The sequence below is a fragment of the Podarcis filfolensis genome (assembly GCF_964270895.1).
Source record: "Podarcis filfolensis genome assembly, chromosome: 8".
Classification (NCBI taxonomy): domain Eukaryota; kingdom Metazoa; phylum Chordata; class Lepidosauria; order Squamata; family Lacertidae; genus Podarcis; species Podarcis filfolensis.
The window spans coordinates 53,014,417-53,040,925 of record NC_139611.1 but is presented as its reverse complement, the minus strand read 5'-3'; the positions used below and the strand labels follow the sequence as shown (position 1 = coordinate 53,040,925).

Genomic DNA, 26,509 nt, shown 5'->3' with positions numbered 1-26,509 from the left:
CGAGGCTTGACTGTAACGTGATCCCAGTATTCTGCACTAGTTGCAACTTCTGAAGTGTTTTCTAGGGAAGTCCAATGTACTGTAGAGCACATGGCAGTAATTCAGGCAAGAGTTTATCAGAGCGTAAACTCATATCCTCCAATATTTCTCCAATGAAAATAGGGAAGTCTCATTCCATAACGATCATTTTACTGTTTATACCCTATACATCTTACTGGGTTGCCCCAGCCACTCTGCAGCTTTCAACATATATAAAAACATAATAAAACATTAAAAAAAATTTTAAAAACCTTCCCTATACAAGATTTCCTTCAGATTGCTCAGAGGTTGGATAACTCTACCCTCCAGCATTTCTCCAATCAAAACAGGGACATCCTAAGAAAAGTGGGACATTCCAGGATGAAATCAGAAACTGGGATGGCTTATCTAAATCAGAAACATGCCTGGAAAATAGGGGCACATGGAGGGTCTGAAAACTACTGTAGCCAAGTTATCACAGTACAAAAAGAGCTGTAGTCTCCCTCCCCAAGGAGAATGGTTTTCTTGAAGGTTAGGTACACCTTCAGAAAGTTAAGAGCTAGACCTTGGCAAACAGGGTGAGCACAACCTCCCTTATCATTAGCTCACCTGATCTGAAGCCAGAGCAAAACTTCTGCTTTAACCTGTCTCCTGCCTGCCTGTTTTTAGAACCAAGTGTTATATGAAATAGACTATAGCCTGACATTGCATATATTTAGTTAATAATATCCTGCCTTTCGTGCGAATCCCAGAATTGGTAATAACAATAACAGTCGTACCTTGGTTTTCGAACAGCTTAGTTCATGAACAACTTGGAACTCAAACATCGCAAACCCAGAAGTAGGTGTTCCAGTTTACAAACGTTGCCTTGGAAGCCGAACGTCCAGCGCAACTTCTGCAGCTTCCGATTGGCTGCAGGATGCTCCTGCAGCCAATCAGAAGCCACACCTTGGTTTCTGAACATTTCCAGAATGCATTCTGTTCGAAAACCAAGGTACGACCGTTAAAAACCCCAACAGTGATAAACAATAAAAGAAAGAAACATCTAACAAACCCAATGAAACAATCAGTTGTAACAGATAATCAGCAGTACATTATAACCACATTATAGTTGCATAGGCATCTAGCTACTCATAAGAGCCTAGGTAAAAAGGTGGGCCTTAGATTGGCTCCAGAATGTCAAGTCAAGTTTATACCATCTGCACCTCCAAAATAAAGGTCCCACCACATAAAGGGCCATTGAAAACACATGGTCCATAACCATGATTTGCATAGGTAGACATTCCTCAAAACAAAAATCGAGATATTCTTGTACCATGTCAGAAACCATTTCCTCAGATTGGGTCATGGCGTCTTCCATGCAGAGTGTGACACATAAGCAGAATCCTCATGTGAAAGATGAGTGCTACTTGTCTTATGTAAGCCACACTGTTTTGCAGATAATTGCCATACACGAATGCACAATTTGAATTCTTACTATAGTCTTCACCAGCCCAGCTGGCTGGGACTGATAAAAGTTATAGTCCTAAATGGAGGCCACTGGGTTGGCGAAGGTTGCACTCAGATGGATATATTTGAATCAACACATGCATTTCATCTAGGAGAGTCTAAAAGCAAGGGCAGCAGCTTAATTCTGGGTAGGATTATGGGTGCCTGATACACTCCCTCACTACTGGCTTTGCAATTAACAGTGACAGATGAGAATCACCACTGCACTGAAACCTGATTACCTGAGAAGGGCAGTAGAGTAGCATGTTGAGATGCTTAGATGGACTGATACTGTACAGGCCAGACTTCCCCTCCACCTCTTTCTGTGTTCAACAGAAATGCTTTCTGTGTTACTGTGTTTGGATTTGGAGCAGTAGATTCCCTGCTTCACTGGCAGTTATGGGGTAGTTTTACAAATATAGGTTAAACATTTGCCTGAGGCAGTAACTAGCTAATGCAGAAGGCACACTAAATATAGACATGTTTTGATTTCTGTCTCCATTGCACTCTGCTGTGCAAATAAAATACGAACTGGCTTTCCTGAACTCAGAAGGTGTTCTCACCATTTGAAGGCTTTCGTTTTTGTTTTTCTAGAGACTTCAATAGCATGAAACAGTCTTCATATGAGTCATCATTTCTTTTAAGAGTCTTCACCACTAAGGCATGTATCAGTTTCATTTTAAATGAACACAAAACCAACATGAACTGGAGTGGACAATCCTCTACTGCCTTGACAGCATTTCCAAGAGACTCTCCAGCGATTAGCCACACAATTTCTTTTTTGTTGAAAGAAATGTATTGTCTTGAATGAAAAGAATCAACTACAAGAAGTTAGCAATTGAGGAATATCAACTAAATACAGACTAAAATAGATCAACAACAATTCAATATGATTGGGGGGGGAATTAATGTTCAAATAAGTGTTTAATTGAGTTCAATATATGATCATGATATAAGCACCTTGGTTATTTATATTGCTATTTCCCTGTCAACATTTCACAGATGATAAGAAAAGCATGAGCAGTAATGGCATGGTGGGGCCAACACAGTTCAGACAATTGAGACTCTTAACATGCTGCAAGCAGCAAACAGGATCTTTACAAGTGGGTGAATGCCATAGATTAGGAGGTAGGCAAACTCCAGGCTTACGTGATCTACTGTTCTTTACTTTGTCCTAGAAGCTCAAGGTCCATGAACCAGAGCTGGATATAAAGTGGTGGCTGGGGGAGGGCGGAGTCAAGCAGCATAGGGTTAAAGAAGAGACCATGCCTCTGAGCACATGATCAATGCAATAACTTGATTTTTAGTACCATAACTCATGACTTGTTACACAAAATCCACTCCTGGTTTCCTCCCCACCCCCTACATCCCAGCAGCTTAATTTAAAGAAGGAGGGAAGCATTTTTGTTGCTGCTAATTGTAAACTCAGATGATTTGCAGCAAATCAGCCCCAGATCAACCAATCTAGATCCCAATCTACCTTCAGCCTACCACTGCAATAGATTAAGTCCATGAAGACAGAAGGCAAAAGCAGTGAGGCAACTCCCAGACTACAATGCTTCAGATACATGTATGTGCTGGAACAATGAATTACAGTGGTACCTCAGGTTACATACGCTTCAGGTTACAGACTCCGCTAACCCAGAAATAGTGCTTCAGGTTAAGAACTTTGCTTCAGGATGAGAACAAAAATCGTGCTCCGGCAGCGTGACAGCAGCGCGAGGCCCCATTAGCTAAAGTGGTGCTTCAGGTTAAGAACAGTTTCCGGTTAAGAACAGACCTCCAGAACGAATTAAGTACTTAACCTGAGGTACCACTGTATGCATTTATACTATTTAATATATACTAGTCCCATATTTGAACTGAGGAAAGCCAAGGCACTGCAAGAGCACAATATATTTCCCTTTAAGAATTCTGCCCAATGATTCAGTGACTGATCTTGACTTCATAGCTGAGAATTCTTAAGCAGAAATAACAGTTGCATTTTAATGATACAAGTACCTTTTGCCATATGCAGAGTGCTTCTCCTTCAACTGCAGCCTTTCTCCTTCCCAGAAGCAGATCTTATGTGAAAGCCCAAGGAATTTTCTAGAAATTAAGCACTGATTCCCCCTTCTGTTGCCAGGAAACTCAGCCACAGAACACAGGCATTCTGTTTTCTTCCACATACCAGCTGATTCCTAGGCCCCCCCCCCTTTTTGCAGCAACTCTTCAAAACAAAGCAGCTTCTTTTTCTCATGACTCTCCCCTCTCTGAACAAGCACTCTGCAATCAACCCAATTTGCACCAAGACTTACCAGGCCTCAGTCCATGCACCTTGACTTGAGCACTGGCGCTGAGTCCTGGAGCATGGGAAGAAAAGTACATCCCAGCACGTGCCAAGTGCCTTTCTGACACTACTGAGCAACTGCAATCTCTTTCTCTCACCCCCCTCATTCAGGAAAAAGTTGAGTGTGGGCCCGCTGTCAAGTGCCTCTGCAACAAACCCACTTCTGGTTTCCTCGCCTTTGCCAGATAACTCCCCTTACTCCAGCAGAATATAAATAATGCCCTTTTATTTTAAATTTTTTAAAAGTACTTACAGCACAGTGAAAGAGGGACTTTTCACTGCTCATATATTATTATGTTTCCCTCCCTCTCTCTGTAATTCAGGCCACTGAGGGAACAGAATGAATATCAATAGCTGGAAGGAACATAGCTGTCAGGTGTCCCTTATTTGAAGGGACAGTCCCTTATTCCAGGGCCATGTCCCGCTGCTGTCCCTTATTGATGGATGTCCCTTAAATGTCCCTTAAATGATGTCCCTTAAATTTCAAAGGGAGCAGCTCCTCTCCCTCCCTCCCTGCCAGCCAGGGAGGAGGGAGGCTCCAACTGTGTTGCTTGGCTGTGTTGCTCACCCAATAAGAAGTCTAAGAACGACTGGGGGTGGTGGAGCTTGCATGCCTTGTGTGTGGCTAGTTAATGCAAGTTGAGGAGGTTTTTGAATGCTGGATGCCATTTTGTTGCACGTGCTGCTGCAAAATTTGCAGTGCAAAGCCAGGCCGGGGAGCCATCTTAAGTTGAGGCTGCATAGGCCTTGTGGTGCATGTGATTCAGATTCTATTCAGTTGAACCTCTGGTTACAAAGTTGGTTGGACAGTGTTCTCGAAGCTACCAGCATGAGTTTGACCAGACTGCAGGAGGACAGGAAGACTGGAGTGCCTGGAACAGGTGAGGCTGCAGGTCCCTTATTTTGGCTGCTGGTCCCTTATTTTCAAGGCTGCTGGTCCCTTATTTTCAAATCTGTAAGTTGACAGCTATGGGAAGGAATGGAGTAGAAATTCATTTGGTTCACTAAAATGAGAAACCTTCCTGATTCTAACTTCCTGAAGCAATAAGTGAACCTGAACATCTGAATTTTTTTAATGATGCAGTTTTCCTACCACAAAAGTCCACACAAAAGGGCATACATTAGTGAAAGTAACTATAAAACTGTATTTGTATTAGGGAAATGTGCTTGCAAAAATGTGCACACTAGGCCAAATTGTGTGCAAAAAATGCATATGTTAGGAGAAACATGCATACAAATTCATACCATTTTCAAAATGTGGACTTTTAAAATAAAAATTTGCAAATAGATGGTGTAATGGGACAAGCTGACCTTAAGGGTGGAAAAATGAGAAGCTGAAATGGACACATCCACCCATCCCTTGGGCAGTCTATCTGTTCCACCTAATAAATATCCTTTTCATTTCCTAGGCATAATAGCATTCTATTCCATAATGGTTTTTCATTTAAATTGATCCCTTGTGTCTATTCCAGAAAGAACAAGCTACATTTGTGCTGTGCTGCGCTGGTCACAATTTTACTGAGACTAGAGACTCAGGTGCCCTATCCACCCAATTAAATTTAGTTATACCATACAGGAGAAAGCCTAGATAAGTTCATTTCTTCTAAGCACACTATGTGAACAGGCACTGCTTGGCAGCTGTGAATTAAATTGAGGGGTAGGGGCAGCCCTGACAGGAATTCTGATGGGGAAAATTTGAGTCCAGAGGAGCTTGCTGCTATGCAAGGGGGACTAAGGAAGGGTGACACCCAGAATATGAAGTGGCAAATGAGTTCATCAGTGCTGACAGTTGTCACTGCTCGTAACAGAATTGAGAGTAATAATCTCAGACATTTTCCTCATTGCTTATAAATACCCACCCCATAGCAGCCGTGTCAGCTGTGTCATGGTAGACCAAAACATCTGGAGGGCACCAGGTTGGGGAAGGCTGCCCTAAAGAATTAAGCCAATGAAACCAGATGACCAGAGGCTATTACCTCCTTCAGGATAGTGAAGAAAATAGCAGCAGTACAATCTCATTAGCAGGGATTTGTATCTTTCCTTTTAAGCCCAAAGCAAATTGAGATACAAGGATTCCTTGCTGCTTAAGATTTCCTTCACCCTCCACTACCCCCCACATGCATTTGAGACATTGTGTGGAAGCAACTATTAAAAGTGCTCCAGAGACACCCTCAGGCCTTGTGCTGTGTCCAGAAGAAGTCTGAGATGCTTGAATGAGCCTGGGACAGTCACAGTGGCAGGAGCACTAAGTGACACTTCCGATTTATTCTCTGACAGATGAAGGGATTCATTAACTGAGATAGAATCATAGCGAACTATCCATTCTGAAAGAGAGCTTAATAATCAGGCTTGGCATTGGAGAATGTCTCCAACTGCCCCAAAAGACCACAAAGTGAATGTGACAAAAGCCTCTTATGCCAAATAAGTTATGTTTCAGCCTAAAACAAGCCATGCTTAAAAGCAATAAATAAATAAATAAAAGCCCTGTTCAGGCATTGGTGCGCTAAATCAGCCAATCTGTAAATTCTGGTCTCACTCAGTTTCTGAATATTCCAATTGTAAGTTCAGTTCATATTTTTGCATCTTTTTGTCAGAATTGTCAGGGCTTTAGTGCTCATTTTTAATGAGCTAATGGACACATTTTTGCATGCCATCTCCCCTTATGTAATACATTTTCCCATTATTTTCACTACGTGTATTTGTATACATTTTTCAGAAATGGAAAATTCAGATAAGTCTGAAGGGTAACTGCATTTCTGCTTACGTAATGTTCTGGGAATTAGGAAGGCTACAATTAAAATGTGACCTGAATTCCCCTCCTTCCCTGCTGCTTGCTGCCTGCATTTCTATCGCCCCCCATAAATTGACAGGTTAACATACAAAGCAGGACGGCTCCTGCATGGAAGTTCCATGTGCATTGCAGAGCTGTGATGGATCCCTGACTCCCCCCACATGTTTACTTACTGAGCTCCTTGGAATAGAATTTGCCATGAGGTAACCAGGCTGAAACAAAGGCGGTGAAGAGGGAAAATCTCGAAGGGCAGGAAATCCACAACTCTGGTCTCTAGTTGGTGCTCAGAAATACCACTTTTCCTTCTCTTCCCCCTTCTAACAATGTATCTTCCACTTTGGAGAAGAGGAGATTATGATAGTCATCTTCAAATATCTGAAGGGCTGTAATGTGGAAGCTTGTTTTCTCCTGCTCCAGAGGGTAGAGTCAAATTACAAGAAAGGAGATTCAGACTAAACATTGGGAAGAACTTTCTAACAATAAGAGCTGTTTGACAGTGAAACACAGAGCTGGCACACCCCATGAGGCAAGGTGAGACCACTGCCTTGGACGGCAGGATCCACAGCAGTAGCAGATCCAGCCTCAAGTGAATGCATTGCCTGCTGCCGCTGTCACAGCAGAAACGAAACATTTCCCCTAGTGAGGAAATAGCAGAAGCTGCCCTCTGGGGTCTTCTGGGGTCTGCACCCACTCAACATGATTCAGAGTGGCCCCTTTCCCACCTCTGCAATGGCCTTTGGTTCCCACTTCATCCACCAAGTAAGGTTGATTTCGTTCCCCTCCCTTGTTCCCAAAGTAGAGAGCCAATGTGGTGTAGTGGTTAAGAGCGGTAGATTTGTAATCTGGTGAACCGGGTTCGCGTCTCCGCTCCTCCACATGCAGCTGCTGGGTGACCTTGGGCCAGTCACACTTCTCTGAAGTCTCTCAACCTCACTCACCTCACAGGGTGTTCGTTTTAGGGGAGGAAGGGAAAGGAGAATGTTAGCCGCTTTGAGACTCCTTTGGGTAGGGATAAAGCAGGATATCAAATCCAAACTCCTCCTCCTCCTCCTCCTCCTCCTCTTCTTCTTCTTCTTTATTCCCTGCTTGTTCCTGATGTAGATCTTCACCCACCGCTTCTTCCATAGAGTGGGAGTGTTTTGTTGTTTGTCTCAGGTGCAAAAACACACAAACAAACAACAAACAAACAAACAAACACAAACACCCACACCCACACACACAAACACCCACCCCCGGTGGAACAGACAACCTTGGAAGTTGATTGGGCTGTCCTTCCTAGGAGGTTTTTACAGTGGCGTAGCGTCGGTTGTCAGCACCCGGGGCAAGGCAAGTAATTTGCGCCCCCTAACCCGTGGATTTGCGCCCCCTAACCCATGGATTTGCCCTAACCCCAGATGTTGCGCCCGGTGCGGCCCGCCCCCCCTGCACCCCCCACGCTACGCCACTGGGTTTTTAAGCAGAGGTTGGATGGCCATCTGTCATAGATTCATTTGTTGTGATTCCTGCATTGCAGGGGGTTGGACTAGATGACCCTTTAGGTACCTTCCATTTCTACAATTCTATGATTCCAAGTAGTTAGGAGAGGAAGAGCCCAGCCATAGCAGCCGAGCCGAATTTATCCATATCACCAGCTCCTTCCTCCAATCCCTTGCTGGTTTCAAACTGTTGGAGGATTTGTGTCCCTGAGCTTCTTTTTTAGTTTCATTTATTTAAATGCCCTGTTCCCAATTGCCCAATTTGTATTTACAGCCGGATGTGATCATATGACATATATATTACGTACAGCCCAAGTCAATCACTGAGATCATTGGGAAAGCACTATTAATGGTTCCCTATAGGCCAGAAGCTCAACTCATGTCCACAGTGAGTCATGCCTTCAGCGTGATGGGCCCAACTCTAGGGAACTCCCTCCCACAAAGTTATAAAGGCACCGCCTCAAATGAGTTTCAGGCACCTGGTCAAACCTTACACCCTGAATGCTTCTCAAATGCTTTACTTTCTAAAATACTGAATTTTATTCAGGTTTTAAATCTTGTATACTGTATTGTAGTGTTGTTAGCCACTTCGGGGTGTAAATGGTGAAATTTGGAATTTAAAATGTGTATTATTAGGAAAAATGTGTACTACATTTTCAGTTTCCCTTCCTTGTCTGCAGAGTTCGCCATGGCACCTCTTTCCTTCATCCTTCCTCCCAGTTCAGCTTTCCTAAGCCACGTGTGTTTGCTGCCCTGCTGTCCGTTTCCCTTTGGCCGAACTCTGCCGTAGCTCACAGTTGTGGCTTTCTCCTCCATCCCTCCTGGAATGTCTGGGGATGCAGCTTAGGGATGGGAAGCTTAGCAGATTTTGTTTGGGGAGGGTGTTTTCCCCATTGCCTGATAAAACTCAGGATACCTCAATTTTCCCCAAGGAACTCATTGCCAGTGTGTAATAGTTAGGCTGGATTTTGCTTGACTGTGTTCCATGAGGAGAAAGAGTCAGGAAAATTGTGGTGGGTCATCGTCAGCCCCCCTCACCCACATCCCACCTCCATTGTCTCTCCAGACGTCTCACCTCTCCTTGTGTGCTGGACACATAGTTCCAAGTGTCGCAGGAGTGTCCAAAGGGCAGAGTTGTGACGTGTTCATGGGAGATTCCTCCAGGAACTTTGAGCCTTTGAGGACTCTCCTCCGACACGTCTTTCCTTCACCCATGGGTAAGTCTAGCTTGCTGCTAAGGAGCAAGCAGAATGCTTTTCAGGCAAATGGCTATAAGAGGGATCCAATTGGTATTTTGCCCAGTTATTATGTCACAGTACTCGCTTGTCCATTCAGAAAGCCCTTCTGCAGTTTCCCAGCACTGGAGCTTCTAGGGACAATGTTAAGTGGAAGGTTACAAATCTCTCCAGCTATGTTCATCTCTCTTTCACCTTTCCCATGCTACCTCGTTTCTTACTGGAGATACCAGGATTTGGACCTGGGCCCTGATGCAAATGCTTTACTACAGTGCAAGAGGTCTTTTTCTTTTATGGTGTACCAATTTAGGCTCCCTTGCTGCCACCTACTGGATAGCTAAATGATTGGCTCAGTAACGCTACTGAGCGTCTTAAAACACATTCCTGTTCCCCTCAGTGCCATTTCAAGCCACATTTGCATTTGTGATGTAGAAATGTCCTCAACTGATCACATTACCTGATTTGTTTCCGCAACCCCCCTAAATTCCAATTAAGTGAAGCAGTCATCTGCATATGTGTTGTCATCTGCACATGTGCAATGGCTGTCTGAGCTGTACACACCTCACCTTGACTTCATCTTGCGTTTTCAAATCTAATCAAAGCTGCTTTGAGGGAAATCGCTTCAAACAGGAGTATTTATTGAGAAACTACATGATAGATATGGATTGGGGCTGACATAATGTGTACACAGCTTTGAACATCAGACTTGGAAGCACACATGAGCTGGAATAAAGGGTAATGTGCACTCAGCCTCAATCCACTTGCTCATTTTCCATTCCATTTGCCCATTTTTTGCCTATGATTCCTATTGCAAGACAATAGTGTTCGCTTGCTGACATGGGGCAGATGTTATCAAGGGAGGCATGTTAATTAGATGTTTTGGTCCATGAGTTAATTTGCAAAAGCTTAACAACAAAAACACCCTTCTGCTAATGGTCTGCTTTTCTGTTTACCCAGGCATTTGGAATGTAATTAACCTTCCTGCAGACACTGCTACTTTACATATGCTGTTTGTTACAATGCTGCTAACATTTTAAATAATTATTGTTGCGCTGTGTTCTTTGCCCCTCAGCTTACATTGCAAGGGAAAGGACGTTAATGAATTCCCCAAAACACAGAAACGACAATAGTCATTTGGACACTGGTAACAGGCTACAAGAAATAAGGACAAGACTAGGAGAAAGAATGCCGGTTTATTAGGTCAAGGCTAGTGTACAGCTCTTGCTACTGCCTGGAGCATGCTGGCTGGGGATGATGGGAGTCCAGAACTCCTGTGAGGCATCAGGATGGCCAAGGCTGGGCTAAGCAAGTTATGCATGTACACTCCAGGGACTGCAATGCATCAGTTAGATGTGGAAATACGACAATCCACCAGATCAATATAGATTTGGGCATTAAAGCATACCATATTTTTCTTCAAATGTTTGTAAGCAGGGCAGGGAGATCAAACAGAGGCAAAGGAACAATTTTCACCACATCCATCAAGGCTAGAATAAAAGGCAATGGCTTTGAAACCCCAGGAAAGTAGACTGGCATTATTAACCTCCTATCTGCACTCGATGAAGTTGCCCGGTGAGGTTGTGGGAATGCCTTATGCAAGTCCTGATTCATGATGGGGAAAGTGTGGGAGAACAGTAGTTCAAGGAGGACGTCACATAGATGAGGGTGAATTAAAAAGAGCACAAGGGGTGCAAAATCCACATTCTGCCAAGGTATGGACAAACCCCCATACCTTGGGGGTGCAAATAATTCTAGACCTTATTTTAAAAGAGATGGATTTCCAGCCATCTTTTCATCTAATAGCACAACGTTGGAGGCTACATTCTGAACGTTGGAAGAGCCCAAGCCTATCCGTATTTTACAGTGATCCATAGTCACTAAAGTGCCTTCCTCAGGCTATGGCCTATGGCAGTGTCCTTCTATGAGAAGCAAGACAGTCAGCTAGTTGGACTTTTCTACTTAGTTTCATCCTTGTCTAGAATCTCTACGGAGAGAATCTCTTCATCACCTTTAGGTGCTGGAGTTATGCAAACCGTAACAGAGTGATCTGAAGATTTTGAGACAATCTTCTCTGTTCTGCTGCAGTCATCTGATTTTGGGGGACCAGCTGGTGAGCTATGAACAGCTGGTGATTTAGGTAGAACTGATCTTCGGGAGCCGGCAGGTGATCTGTGACTGGCTGATGATTTAGGTGGAACTGATTTCTGGGAGCCGGCTGGCGATCTATGACTGGCTGGTGATTTAGGTGGAACTGGAGTGGCACTGGCCTCCTGAAAGACAAAGGTATCATGCTGGTGGTTACCTGAATATGGGGCATGCTTGGTATCTGGAGCAGGGAGATGTCTGGCACAAGTCTGCCTGGAAACAACCCTCACCGATCCAAAAATAATCTATCTTTCTAGTCCCTGATGTGTAGGGACTCTCAGTAGTATTCAAAGAACAAAAGTATATTCTCACCCCATAGCCAAAGTGCTTTTGTTCAGGGTGCTAGCCAGCCAGTTGGGTTACAGGCAGGAAACTAGGAGCTGTTCAGGGCTGAAGAAGCTCTCCCTCTTGACACCCACCATTCAGCATAAGAATTCAGGAAAATTCTGTGCTCCTGGTGTCCACTGAGCTCTTTGGGAGGAAGGGGTTTTAGTTGCTCCCTTTTTGTGTTTTTCAAAAAATGTTTGTATTTCGGCAAACATTTAGGTTCACCCGAGCCCATCGCTACTTCAGTGACCTTGTTTTGCTACCATCCCTGTTGACACTGGGGCACTGAGCTTGCTGCTAGAGGAAGCTATAAATAAATAGGAAGCACCCTATTTATTTATATGCTCTAGTTTCAGCCCGAGCTTTGAAAACATGCCAGTCCAGAGCTCTTGCACAGATTAAGTCTTGCCTAGGGGAAAGGTTTGTTTTGTTTTAAAAAGCTAGGGAAATCAGACACATTGAGCCAAAGGTAACAAAGTCGCAACATCTCTAAATGAGAAGTGGCCTTGGGATGCTGGTGCTACTGAGCGGAATGGTGGCAGGGCAGGGAGATAAGTGTTTAACCATTTCCCTGCTGCTCATTATATTGTTTTTCAGCTCAAAAACAGCCCTCCTTCAGTTGCTCTTCCCCTGTGGGGTCCCAGCTGTAAAAACACCATGGAACTTCCTAACTTGTTAGGTTCTTCTACCCCATTTCCGGAGAGAACTCACAGTTGACATTTGCAGCTACTTTTTCTGTGCATTTACCTGCATAGCTTTCAGCTCTTTCAATTTCCATCTGATATGAGCCAACCGCCCTTTGCCTCCCATCTTTCCTGCAGCGAATAAGGCGGCTTGGAAGAGCTTAGGAGTCCCAGCTCTTGGAGGAATGATGATGCCTTTGCTTTTGTCATCCTTAGTTTTGCTGTTGTTTTTCAGCATTCTCCTAAGAACAGAAAGGGAAAACAGGTATTTTCACACATTGTTCAGGTGTTGGGAATATTAGGTGCCAATGAGCTGCTGAGCCTAAATTTCAACGTGGACTCATGAAACTTTGGACTTGATAGAGAGTATGGCTGTGCACACATAGCAAACATACCAGCACCTGGCTATCCTGAAGCTCACCTGGCCTTCTTCCGCAGCAACTTCTGAGACTCTGGATAATGCACTAAAATTTCATTCAAATCTTTCTTTTCCAAGATGAAAAGGTTAGTAAATCCATGAGCCACAACATTCGCTGTGCGTCGATTTCCACCTCCCACAGCTAGTAAGCTAAGAAAAAGAAAAAGACATCAACTGGGGACTCAATCTGGGGACTCAACATCTACTATTGAATACATTGGGGCACTAAGCTTGGCTCCTGTGCCTTTTTTCTCAGAGTCTCCTGAGGACCTCATTCAGCATCAATGAAATATCTAGCTTCCAGCAAGAGCTTGTATGACTGCACACTCCACAAGATCTTGTGAGATCTCACCAGAAACCGGTGCCCCTGCCAGCACCGCTTCTCCACTGGCAGCAGAGGTGGCGAGATGCCTGTGTGGAACACCACCTCATGGGCTTCTGCTGCTTGAGGCAGTCACCTCACCTTGCCTCATGGGTGGGCTGGCCCTGAACCAAATTGCTCTTCTGCATTTCCATAATGAGAGTTTGGCAGAAGGAGGCATGGGAAATGGGTACAGATTATTGGTAAACTGTATAATTTTTCAGGTGTCATTTTTCAATTCATCATAATTTGCTTTCTGGGTTCTGCACTGTGCATTCTGCGTTCCTCATTAGGTGATGGAATTCTTCAGAGTTTTGAAAACCCTGTTGTCACCGTCTTTATAGATACAGATTTCTCTTTCTGTATTAATTCAGGAGAAGTAAAAACTCTGCAGGAATATGACTCATGGACAATTGAATAATAAGTATAGCCTATTTCATGCGGATTTCTATGTCTCCAAGAGAGAGCTTCAGTTGTTCAGTTAGAATGATCTCATACTTTCCTTTTTTATTAGATGATTTATCTACTTTAATGTGCAATAACTCCACTGAATTTCTCCTATTATTATAGACCCTCCAGTCATTTGTCCATTTTTTGGGGGGGGGGACACTTCATACAATCTTGATTGATTAGGAGTGTATTTGTTAGCCAAAGTATATTTAGCCCCCTCTGTAGTTGAAATCTAGAACAAAATCAGATAGTTGCCATGTACATCTCTTTATATCCATTCAATTTCAAGATTCAAGGGTGGAAAGGATAGTCAAAGTACCTATATTTCTTTGTTATCAGGACTTCTCTTATCATCAGGGAAATCTTTTTCAGTTGAAGGAAAAAAATTACCTGAAAAATCTGCCGATCTCATTTTGGATGATAAGTAAACAAGGCTGTACATGACTAAACTGTTATCTTTCTGAGCCCCTTTCTTCTCCTTCCTGCTGCCAAGCCCAGTTTCCTCCCCACATCGACATTCTCCATCTGTCTGACCTTATTTCTCCAAACACAGATCCAGCTTTCAAAGTCACAAGCACCGTTTTCCCATCAGGTCCTCCGAGCACCTTGACTTGCCCGACTTGAATGATGTACATCTCTCTGCCAATTTCCCCCTGAAGTAACAAGGAGGAAAAGTGTTCTTTGCAGCACCAGGGATCCTTTGCCCTTCAGGTTTCAGACTGACTACCCGAGTTTTAAATGTTGTTCTATTTATTTTTTATTGCTGCTTTCATGTCATAGAATCATAGAATTGTAGAGTTGGAAGGTATCACGGGGGTCATCTAGTCCAAGCCCCTGTCCCTGAGATTGTCTCATGCTCTACCAACTGAGCTATCAGAATAAAACAACAACAACAACTGTAATTTGTTGAGGGTGCTGGGAATTGTTAGCTCTGTAAGGGGTATCACCCATAACAAACTACCATTCCCAGGATTTTTTGGGGGAGGGGGTGAGAGGAAGCCATGACTCTGAATGATGGAGAACAGTACTATCAAGGCATGGTGCAGAAAGGACCGCCAACCACTACAAACATTTTCATAGTCACTGAATCCAAAGTCACTGAAAACTGGGTACTTAAAATGTCATGCAAGTATTCCCACACCTCACCCCTCATTCCACAGTTCAGATCAACCCTACTTTTCACTTCTTAGACAAAGCTGGTTACCTTCTTACAGACGTAATCATTGGGCAGGTACACCACAGATCTGAGCCTTTTCAGCATGTCAAAAATCATTTGCCGGTCACAACCCTGAATGCAAAGGAAGGAAGAATCAGTTGGCTTGTACAAGCATGTCTGGATTTAAAGTAAGCGAATCCCTGAGGGGGTGTGGACCATACCTGAAAAAGAGGCACCTTGCTAACAATGTCATAGTTCACATCAACTGCAATGTCCAACTTCATCTTGTCTGGCAGCTGCATTAGCAATTCCGATTCGTCTGCAGCAAAGGAAGTGTGAGGAAGAGTTTGCCTTTCTTGAAACCGCGGATTAGAGAATAGCCAGCGCACATATTTAAAAACTCAAATAGCAGCTGCTTAGAGTGGATGACTGATAACTAGCGGGATCTCAGGAGTCAGGGAGGAAGGATTAAACCTTTTCCCCCCTGCAGTAGTCCAGACACCAACAAAAAAATCACTCCTCCAAAGCTGCTATTTTCATAGGAGAAAAAGGTCCTATTGGCATCAATGAAACCATAGCAGGGAAGGAAAAGGTTAAATTTCTCACCCTGCTTGTAATTATCAGTCTCTTCCTCCCCACCCCCACACTTGTGGCTGCTACTTGTGTCATTCAATTCACCTGAAATGTAAATATGCATTCAATATTATGGCTAGTTTGGCCCTAAACTGGGGTAGCCAACATGGCACCCTCCAGTGGTTGTTGGACACCACATCCCAGCAGCCCCTGCAGCCAGCCAATAAGTAGTGGACAGGGATGCTGAGAACTGGGGCCAAGCAACATCCAGAGAGCGCCATTTTGGCTAGCCTTGACCTAAGCCGTATTGAACAACCAGAGGAACACCTTACGAAGCCAATATTCAAAGCCCTAGTTCAGTCTTACCCAGCATGCCTTGAGAGTGCCAAGTGTACTCATACCACGTTTTGACTCTATTCTGAACAGATCGGGGGATTTTGTACAAAGCCATGTATCTAATTGTGTTGTCCATACAGCTCCGATAGTATGTCTGTCCAGCGGTGGCAGCCCCAACAACATCTCTCATCTGTGTGAGATAAAGAGAAAACCATTCAGGGAATTTTTGTTCAGCATTGCTTACCTACACCATTGAACTATCTCTGCCTTCCCCAACCTAATGCCTTCAAACTAAAGCTTCCAAGCTTCAGGTGGCTGTGCTGATGGAAGTTGATCATGGGGCAGTGGGGGGTTAGGGAGCACCAGTTCACAGAGGGCTGAGTTACTAATGGGAGTAAGTTATGGTTCCCAGAGTCCCCTGTAAAGAGGGACTGACTGTTAAGCCACTGTGGAAATTGTAACACTGTGAGGGGAATAGGGGCCTCCTAACAACTCTCAGCACTCTTAACAAACTACAATTCCCAGGATTCTTTGGGGGAAGCCATGACTGTTCAAAGCAGTATAATTGTGCTTTGAATGTATAGAGTGAATGTGGCCTGAATTAAACAAACGGCTAGGCAAGTAGCCACAAATTTCTTCAGTCGTGAAATAAAACCAGAACTCATGTTGAGATGTTTTATTGTATGAGATTGTAGGGTAATTTCTTTCTTTCTTTCTTTCTTTCTTTCTTTCTTTCTTTCTTTCTTTCTTTCTTTCTTTCAACTGGAACATGATACCTGAATGGTGGCCATTCACTTTGTAGAGTCGAGAGCCTGGGAATGCCTTGATGTTAACTTTATCCATGAATAGGCTGGGGAAAGTCCCAGTTTCCACACAACAGAGCCCAACACTTTCTAAGCATCTGCTTACATTCTTAAAGAGTTTCCCCTTCCCCAGCATTGTTTTAACAGACTTTTAAAATGTGAATACTCCTCAACTCATGCCAGCCAGGGCAGAAAGTGGGCGAGTCAAAATGCAAATTTTTACTCTGCTGCCTCCAGACTGGTGTAGCAGAGATGCGTGAATAGCACCCATTGCCAATAGCTGGACCCCTCCCCACCCTCTAAAATGCTCTGTTTCAGGGGTTTATTGCTGGCCATCACTGGCAAGGGTATTGCCAATGGTAGCTTCTGCCCGCAGCTTTTGGTGGGCACAGTGGGGACCTCTGCAGTGGCAGAGGCACCCTGTCTGCAGAGTCCACTGCATCCTAAACCTTCACTGCATCCTAACCCCCTCTAGGTTGGCAGAATCAGGGCAGGGGGAGGAACAAGGATTGTTGTGTACTGAAAAGGCATGGATTGTTTTCTTACCTGACCTATCATGACAGAGAAAGCAAAGACACCTGTGAAGTAATTGAGCAGCTGAAAGATGATCTCAAAGAGGGTCTCTGGGTCTGGCAGTCCTCCAATTGTTATCAAAGTCTTGACAGCCCAGTAATAACAGCGGATATAGCTTATAAAAAAAAGATATGAGAGGATAAGAATGCCCAAGCAACTGATCTACTACTGCTTTTATCCTGTAACAATGAATTATACCAGCCTTCCCCTACCTAGTGCCTTCTAGATTTTTTTGCTTGATGGGAATTGTAGTCCAAAACATCTGGAAGGCACCATGTTGGGGGTGGTTGGATTATAGCAATGCAGAAAGGAAATATATAATGAGTACCTGTTTCCTTCCCCATTGTAGACCCAGGCAGTTGAGCCCAACCCCTGAGAGGAGGATGCCCAGTAATATAAACATGAGTTCACATGTAAGCTGAAGAGCAGGTAGGCTGTGATCCTTACCACTCTACAAAGAGGGTGAAGAAAGACGACAATGTTAACAAAATACTCTTTAAGTTGTTCTCTAAAACAATCTCACTTTTCATGTCTGCATTCCCATTTGCAACCTATAGAGCCACTAGTGGTCAATTGTACTTATGTATGGTCTTAGGAAAAAATAGCTTATATTATAGTGATTGTTATATGGTAGTTACACTGGATATGCCAATGGAAAGTAGGCACTTTGGCCCTCCTATTCCATAAGTTTGCCTTCATACAGATTTTCTTTTAGGAGCATCATCTATGTGCAACTTCAAAAATAGTTTTAAAACGTGCAGAGGTGAGAAGGGGCCAGGGGTCAATCAATGATGGTCGCTGGAGGTCTCCCTGTGAAAATGTAGTCGGGGCAGAAGGCAGATTGCCATGAACCTAGTGAGTTCTAGGGAAAAAAAGGCATTGGCCTTATCTAAAAATTTGTCTAACCCCCACCCAGTTTATACCATAACAGATTGGTTAGGCTTTAAAGTGCTACGAGATGCTTGGTTGTTTTCACCTCAACAGCCCAACACAACTGCTGCCCTCTGAAAAAACGTCGCATGCTGTGAATTCTGGAAATAATGGAATTACATTAGACTATGTAGATCAACATGCAGCTTTTCTCTTCAGAAGGTCTCAGGGCTCACCCAGGCTTCTGCTCATCCCACTGCTTTCACCCAGGGAAGCCTGATAGAGCAAATTTGGTTTTCCTCTTAGTGATGCTTGCTCTGTTTTCCACACTAAAGAGTGGGTTTTATTGAGGAAAGCGGTGTGGCAAATGGAAAAACACTTGGATCCATGCTTTCTAGGCACAAGACAAGTTAAGGGTAGGTGATCCCTCAGTTTGGGGGGGGGGGAAATCAGTACAGTGGTACCTCGGGTTACATACACTTCAGGTTACAGACTCCACTAACCCAGAAATAGTGCTTCAGGTTAAGAACTTTGCTTCAGGTTGAGAACAGAAATCGTGCTCCTGCAGCGCGGCGGCAGCAGGAGGCCCCATTAGCTAAAGTGGTGCTTCAGGTTAAGAACAGTTTCAGGTTAAGTACGGACCTCCGGAACGAATTAAGTACTTAACCCGAGGTACCACTGTACAAAGAGAAAGTTATGAAAGGAACTAAAATGCTGCAATGCTCCTGAGTCTCCCCTCTTCCTATAGCAGCTGCATTCAAGAGTGAAGAGGGTCAGCATCAAAAGCTTACCTCACCTGTAAACATATGCCTTGCTCAGAATAGCTTCAAGCCGATTGTTAAACTCAAAGAAGGCCTTGTACTGTGGGACAGAATGAAAAGTACAGATGAGCACCAAGAGCAGTTCAGGGACAAATGGAGAAATATTTCACAATAAAATTAGCTGGAAAAGCTCCCGGCACTTTTTCTTAATTACTGAAATAATGATTTGGTGGGTGTCCCTTCAGCAGCACCTGAATCAAATTCCTTGAAAGTGCTTTGAAGGGAAGGTACCTGAAAGGTCATCAAGATCAACCCACCTCCTGATGCTAGAAATCCACTGCCACAGAATTCCTAGCAGGAGGCTATCCAGCTTCTGTTTTAAAATGTCTAAGAAAGGAGATTCAGGTAGGTAGCCGTGTTGGTCTGATGCAGTCGAAATAAATTAAAAAATTAAAAAATTGTCCAGTAGCACCTTAGAGACCAACTAAGTTTGTTCTGGGTATAAGCTTTCATGTGCATGCACACTTCTTCAGATACCCTGAAGTCACCAGACCCTTATATATAGTGGGAAGGTGGGGTGGGGTTCTTCTTACACATGCTAAAGCTATTTTTGGTCACCTGCATACTATCCCATGCTTTTTCCTGTAGGACTAATGCAGTCATCAACAGGTTTACCATACCCATTGAGTCAATCACCCATCTCCTACGACCCTTCTGAGAAAAACCCCACCCCATACTTAGTTGGTCTCTAAGGTGCTACTGGACAATTTTTTAATTTATTAAGAAAGGAGAGTCTGCCACCTTCCAAGGCAGTCTATGGTAGCAATGGAAGGATCTGCAAATTTAGGATCTCTGGATGAGCCCAAAGTGACAGCCCTTCAAATATTTAAAGGTTTCAATAAATACCTCAAGTGCATTTCCCACTTTCAGCAAGCCCAGCAAAAAAAGGGAAAATGTTCTTCCTCCCCTTCCCTGTTTTGCACATCTACTAAAACACAACAAAAAGAGTTTTGAAAATAGGTTGTAGGAGCGTAACTCGTCCTGACTCACCTTTAAACAGCGAGGCAAGCGCAAGAGAGGATGGAAACCCACTTTGAGGTAAAGAAAATCCAGTGGAAGAAGGCAGATCACATCCATCTGGAAAGAGGCACACAGCCCACCCCCAAAAAAAGATATTAGCAACTTGATCTGCCAACACTATCACTGCATGTAATTTGATGGCACCTTTAAATGGCTTTACAATACTTATTGTGTTTGTCACCTCAGCATCTCTGCTTTTCATGTGCGGAACTGGAGCTAGGAGACAGTGACTTGCCTCTGACCACATAATGGTGTCAGGCAATCCAAGTGGGGCGAATGCTTCCCATCAGAGGCACAAAGAGAGCATTCAGCACCTGTTAAAAGGCCACCGTGCAGGAGCTAAGAAACCAGGGTGGTTTTGAAGGGCAAGGGAAGAGATGCAAGGGGAACAGAGGGATGAGGTAGAGGCCAGGCGTGGTGTAGTGGTTAGAGTGCCAGGATAGGACCTGGGAGACCAGAGCTCAAATCCTCACTTGGCCATGAAGCTCACTGGGTAACCTTAAGCCAGACACTGTCTCTCAGCCTGACTTCCTTCATAGGGCTGTTGTAGTGGTTAGAGTGCCAGGATAGGACCTGGGAGACCAGAGCTCAAATCCTCACTTGGCCATGAAGCTCACTGGGTAACCTTAAGCCAGTCACTGTCTCTCAGCCTGACGTCCTTCATAGGGCTGTTGTGGGGATTAAATGGGAAGGGGGAAGACCACACCACTCTGAGCTACATTAAGGAAAGGTGGGATATAAATGTAATAATAAATAAATGAAACTAGAAGGGAAAGAGGCAAGTTAAAAAGGGACATTTCTGCTGTCTCTGCGAGGACAACAAGGAGGAGGGAAAAACAGGAAGAGGAAAAAGATGGAAGGGCCTGGGGCTCTTAGCCCCAGAGGTGAGCCGGAAAGAGGGAGGGGGTGAAAAGCAGCAAGCAGGAGATGAAACAGTGCAAAGGGACAGCGGAGAGGAAAGATATTCAAGGCAAGAGCCTGGGAAACAGGAAGATGGGAGAAAAGACAGCAGGAGGGACAATGTTGCATGTAAAACAAAACACAGTGGCATCCTGTGATGAAAGAGGCCAGCCAAACTCTTTGAGTAAGGTCCCCATCAGGAGAAACCACCAGGGGCTCAGAGCCCCAGGTGGTTTCTTCTGTACTGAGATCCTTCATCAGGAGATTCCAGATATTTGTCAGGTTCAGCCCTGTCCAGACCTTGAACTTAAAAGTCTCCTCAAAGTAGGACTGTTTGCAACTTTGCAAAGCACATTTGTTTACATAAGTGAATTATATATTAAAAAACCTACCATTTTAATATTTGATTGTGGCATGGATGAGCGCTTCATATAACTAAAATTGCTGTAGTTGAACTAAAATGATGCAACTCTTAATTTCTAGGCACCGATCATTTTACATACGACAGCCTTCCCCAAACAGGTGCCCCTAAACAGCTGGGGAGGGGGCACAATGGAAGTTGTAGTCCAAAACATCTGGAGGGTGCCAGCTGGCAGAATGCTGAATTAAAACAAGTAAGGAAAATGGTACAGACCTTGAAGCGGCCTGACTTCAGATAGTTCTTCCTCATGGCCTTTTTATCAGTCTGGAAGAGGAGGCAAAAGGAGAGGAGGCATCACCACTTGTTTCATAGCGGAAGAAGAGATGCATCCATCAGAGATTTGCAAATAATGGGCAGCCACACAGCCAGGAAAGAAGCAAGGAATGAAAGCCTGTCCACCAACCAAAATTTAAAATATATTATGGGTACCCCCACACTGGCTGTTTCTGTCAGATCCAAAGTGTCCACAGCTAAGAGAGGTCCTTGGACGGTGAAGATAAATAAGCTTGCCCAATGGCAGGGCTGGGGAACCTGTGGCCCTCCAGACATTGTTGGAGCCTAACTCTCATCATCACTGACTATCGGGTGTGCTGGCTGTTGGAAGTAGAGAGTTCAACAACATCTGGAGAGCCACAGGTTCTTCATTTATGGTTTGTGATCTTTAGCCACACAGGGTTTTCACAGAATCACAGGGCTCATCCACATTGGCCTGTGCCTAGAAAGCATGGGTCTGAACAATTTCCCCCTTGCCCCACTATATTCCCAGAGAAAACCTGTTCTTTAGTGATAAATTGGAAACCAACATCAATCCATAGAAAACCCAAATTGCTGTTTGTTCCTAATGAGCACGAAAGAATCGTTTCCCTAGGGGGAAGCAGTGGGACAAGAGGAAGTGTGGATAAGCCCATAGGATTGTAGCACTGGATGGTTCCCAAAGGGTGCTCTAGCCCAACCTCCTGCAAAGCAGGAGTCTCAACTAGAGAATCCCTGAAGGATGGCCATCCTACCTTGGTTTAAAAAACTCAAATGAAGGAAAGCCCACCACCTTCTGAGGTAGTCCAGTCCATTGTGCAACAGCTCTCACCATCATAAAATTCTTCCTACTGTTTAGTTGGTATCTCCTTTCTTGTAATTTGAATCTATTTGTTCAAGCAGCAGAAAACAAGCTTGCTCCATTTTCTGTGTCACAGCCCTTTAGATATTTGAATATGGCTATAATCTCATATAGCTTTCCCCTGGGGAAACCTGTGGTTTAGCACTGAATCAGAACAAACTGCAGTCAGGTTTTCTGCGGATTGCTGTCTGCTCCAATTTAGTGCTAAGGAGTGTGTTTTCTCGGGGAAAGTGGTGGAGCAAAGGAATGGGACAAGCAGGAAAGTGTTCAGATCCATGCTTCCCATGCACAGGACAAGTAGAAGTGTGAAAGGCCCTCAGTCTTCTCTTATCCAGGCTAAACATTCCCAGCTCCCTCAACTGTTCCCCATAAGGCCTGGTTTCCTCATAATGCTTGGCTTTCTCAAGGACTAAAAGGTAAAGGGACCCCTGACCATTAGGTCCAGTCGCAGACGACTCTGGGGTTGCAGCGCTCATCTTGCTTTATTGGCCAAGGGAGCTGGCGTCATGTGGCCAGCATGACTAAGCCACTTCTGGCGAACCAGAGCAGCACATGGAAACGCCGTTTACCTTCCCGCCGGAGCAGTACCTATTTATCTACTTGTACTTTGACATGCTTTCGAACTGCTAGGTTGGCAGGAGCAGGGACCGAGAAACAGAAGCTCACCCTGTCGCGGGGATTCAAACCGCCGACCTTCTGATTGGCAAGTCCTAGGCTCTGTGGTTTAACCCACAGCGCCACCCGCGTCCCTTTTAATCCACAGTGCCACCCGCGTCCCAAAACGTCAGGGGCTAATCCAATAGAACAAAGGCCTTATGGGTGTCACTTACTATGATGTCTCCTCTTTGGACAAATTGCAGGCGGACCTGAAAGATGCTGATATCCAAAATGTAGATGAGGTCACAGAAATAGTCCACAGCCATCCAGTAATAAACATTTGCAGGTGTTTGGAACGGGAAAGCCCAGCGGACTGGAATCAGCCAACAGTTCCAATTCCATGCCAAAACCACAATGAAGAGCCACAAGATGTACATCAGATCTAGAGTGGGAGGGGAAAACCCAGAACAGACTCAGGAGCTCTGCTAGTTGCCAAGAACTTATCCTGCTTCTCTTGTTTAGGGTAACTCAGTGGAATTATAGGAACTGAGCACAGCAGCATGGGGGTCCAAAATAACAGGACCTCAAAATAGAAGGCAAACCAGTTCCTGCGGGATCAGAGAATGAGAACTTTGTTTTAGTAGTTCTCAACCATAAATGTGCTCCATGAATGTTCTCCACTATAGTGCTTTTTTTTGCTATGAATAAAGTTGATTAAGAGATGGAGCCATTCCAGCACCCACCTCTCAGTTTAATCGTGAACTCACTGGGTGGCCTTAGACAAGCATTTATCTCTCAGCCTTAGGTCTCCATCTGAAAATCTGAAAATCTGGGGACATCTACACACTGGCCTAGGGATTCCAGGTAGGGATGGAGCAGGAATTTGATTCTGTTCGCATTTGAATTGTTTGGAATGGATGAAACAATCTATTTCTGGTCTCTGTCAATTTTGAATGCATCTTCACAATTCCACTCCATCCCATTTCCATATTAACCTCCAATATTTTAAAAGAGGTATGTAAATTTGTATTACAATACAAACACATGTGTTATGTCACAAAGCACATATAGAATATTTGTGAATTTCTAAATGTATTTTGTACTAAAATGCACCTTTTAAATGCATTTTGGTATTTTATTTTTTAGCTGAGCACTTTATAGTGCAATTTGAAGGAGTGTGGACTTATCCAAAGGATCATTCAGGAGGTTTGAATGAAGTTGGCTGACTTAAAAATGGAGTTCACTGCTTTATCCCTCTTCAGTGCCTGTTTCCAAAAAGAGATGCTCAGCATCAAGCAACCTGCCCATCAGCCTCTGGCCTGTTCCTGTTAGAATTCCTGCTCCATGATTGCAGTCATGGGATTTTTGTCTATCACATGACGGTGTCTGTTTTGACTCCACAAAGTGGGAAGTGACGGAGACAGGATGTTTGTGTTACTGTGTTCCGTGAAGTGGGACTTTTGTCCTTTGTTCACTCTCTCTGCTGTCTGATGCTAGAGAGAGAGGGAGCCATGTTGCAGTGCTCCAGGTGTGTTTATATGTAAATAAAGTAGATTAGCCAAAATGCTGAGTTGCTGAGGTCTGTTACGCAAGCTGCGAAGACTCTGCGGATCCCTAAGTGTGCCGATGTCTGTTGGCATCGGTCGCTGTAATGTTTGGGCAGAAGAAAGCTGTTGAAGCTCCCAAATGAAAGACCAGGAGGGAGAGAACATGTCAGTCGGGCATGTGTCTCTGCCAGGGTCCTACTCAAGAGTAGGACGAGCTACTGACATGGCCATCCCCCCCCCTGCTTAATATTCTACAGCAGGCTCTTCGGTCAAAAACCCATTCCAGGTACTCACTGGTGAGCGGGTCAATGCTGCTAGGGAACTGGCATTTTCTTGCACGTGGGGGACTTTGCTTCTTTCCACCCTTCTCACTTGCTCCCTCTTTTTCTTCTGGAGGCTTTTCTTTGGAAGGTGCTATGGGAACAAGTGAAAACCAGGCAAACTTTGGAATCAAAACCATTGCTTTTAGCCAGCCTTTGACCATCTTAATTGATACTAGGTGTGCAGAGGCTGCAGTTATTCAACGAGAATAAAAAATCTCTGCACATGCTTGGGCACTGTGGTGCCCTCCAGATGTTTTGGACTGCAACTCCCCTCAGCTCAAGCCAACTGGGGTGGATAGGACCAAGAGTCCAAAATGTCTGGAGGGCATCAGGTTGGGAAATGCTGCTTCTGAGTCTTTAATCATTAGACACAGAAGGCCTCCATGTACTTTGGTGCTCAAGTTACCCATCCTCTGGTGATGGTCATGCCCCCCCCAACTCACACCCAGAGTCAGTTTTTACATGCAGCTGATTTCTGCTTCGCCTAGAAGAACCTGGTATCAAAGGATGGAGAGAGAGTGTGTGTCTGGAAAGTTGCTGCGCCCATTTGCTAATCAGCAAGACCTTTGACATAGCAGCCATCGGGGTCAGCTATCAGGGTCCAGCAAAGCTTATGCTGCGCATCCTAAGGAAGCTGAAGAGAAGCTAAATCCCTGCTGCAAAGTGCTAGTTTGATTGAGTCCAAGCTTTGCAAAGCTTATTTATGCTTCAGTTAAGTAAGTGCACTATGGCTTCAGAAACCTCAAAAGTCATGTTGCAATAAGCAATTGGCAACCCTTGAAAAGGAGCTTGTCAGAAGGTGACAAGGAGCAGAGAGATGTTTCAGAAATAGGTTGAATATCTTTAACCCCCTGCTAGACACAGGACCCCCCCCCCCCGAGAAAGGAGAGCCTTCAAGTTTTGTAATAGATGGTGCTGGTCTCACTTACACGCCACGGGGGTTTCCTCGTCAGAAGAAGCATCTGGGTCAATCAATTTCTCTTTCACTTTCTCTGTTCGGTCTTTAAAGAGACGCACCAGTTCTTGCAGACGGTCATTGATAACTGCACTGTTTTGGCTTGCTGTTGAGCTGCTGCGATCTGGCAAACTATAGTAAAACCAGGCCAGATATTATGAATGAAAACTTTCCCATTGCTTAATGCTATAATCACCAGAAGTGATATTATGAATGAAAACCTTTTCATTGAACAATGCTATATTAATTAATTCTAGGCCCAATTTTAGCAAGTTGTAGTGAAGGAGGGACCATTTCTCCTCATATACACATTTTTTAAATGCCATTGTGCCTAATATACCAATATTTGCAAGCAATTTTCTCTAATATAATACAGTTTCGTATGTTGTTTTCAATAATATATGCATTTTACGCACTTTGCTCTAATATACACATTTTGTACGTACTCATATTTTGATAGGTTTGCAAAATTCAGAGAAGTGAGGATTTAGAAGGTTCACCTCGTTTCAAATTGTGGATTATTTTGGGAATCACGAATTAGGTACATAAATTGTGAACTGAAACCTAATTTCTCCCACATGCCAAGCTGTAGGTCTTCTCCATCTTGGTGCCCTCCAGATGTTTTAGACTACAACTCCCATCAGCCCCGGCCAGTGTGGCTATGCTCCCATCAACTTCAGCATCATATGACTGGGGTGGCTAGCTAGGACCAATAGCTGCTGTAGTTCAAAATATCTGAAGGGCACCACCAAGTTGGGATGGAGGCTATAGGCAGATGAA

General features: G+C 44.2%; 2 protein-coding genes across 4 annotated transcripts in view; both read right to left on the bottom strand.

Annotated features, from left to right (window-relative positions):
• Nucleotides 1-3,650, bottom strand: part of KIFC3 (kinesin family member C3) — a 39,045-nt gene extending 35,395 nt beyond the window's left edge. For all 3 annotated transcript variants that reach the window (XM_083625073.1, XM_083625075.1, XM_083625089.1), the window contains exon 1: nucleotides 3,508-3,650. The gene's annotated coding sequence lies outside the window, so the exon portion shown is untranslated. The remainder of the gene's footprint in view (nucleotides 1-3,507) is intronic.
• Nucleotides 3,651-10,510: 6,860 nt separating this feature from the next.
• CNGB1 (cyclic nucleotide gated channel subunit beta 1) overlaps nucleotides 10,511-26,509 on the bottom strand; it is a gene marked incomplete at its 5' end in the record, with an annotated part of 39,523 nt that continues 23,524 nt past the window's right edge. The window contains 15 exons of the mRNA XM_083625847.1: nucleotides 10,511-11,606; nucleotides 12,556-12,733; nucleotides 12,913-13,059; nucleotides 14,255-14,373; nucleotides 14,925-15,008; nucleotides 15,098-15,195; nucleotides 15,816-15,975; nucleotides 17,135-17,276; nucleotides 17,490-17,612; nucleotides 18,828-18,892; nucleotides 19,843-19,929; nucleotides 21,407-21,457; nucleotides 23,138-23,346; nucleotides 24,746-24,865; nucleotides 25,704-25,861. Of these exons, the coding sequence (XP_083481973.1) occupies nucleotides 11,292-11,606; nucleotides 12,556-12,733; nucleotides 12,913-13,059; nucleotides 14,255-14,373; nucleotides 14,925-15,008; nucleotides 15,098-15,195; nucleotides 15,816-15,975; nucleotides 17,135-17,276; nucleotides 17,490-17,612; nucleotides 18,828-18,892; nucleotides 19,843-19,929; nucleotides 21,407-21,457; nucleotides 23,138-23,346; nucleotides 24,746-24,865; nucleotides 25,704-25,861 (2,056 nt within the window). The 3' untranslated portion in view covers nucleotides 10,511-11,291. The remainder of the gene's footprint in view (nucleotides 11,607-12,555; nucleotides 12,734-12,912; nucleotides 13,060-14,254; nucleotides 14,374-14,924; nucleotides 15,009-15,097; nucleotides 15,196-15,815; nucleotides 15,976-17,134; nucleotides 17,277-17,489; nucleotides 17,613-18,827; nucleotides 18,893-19,842; nucleotides 19,930-21,406; nucleotides 21,458-23,137; nucleotides 23,347-24,745; nucleotides 24,866-25,703; nucleotides 25,862-26,509) is intronic.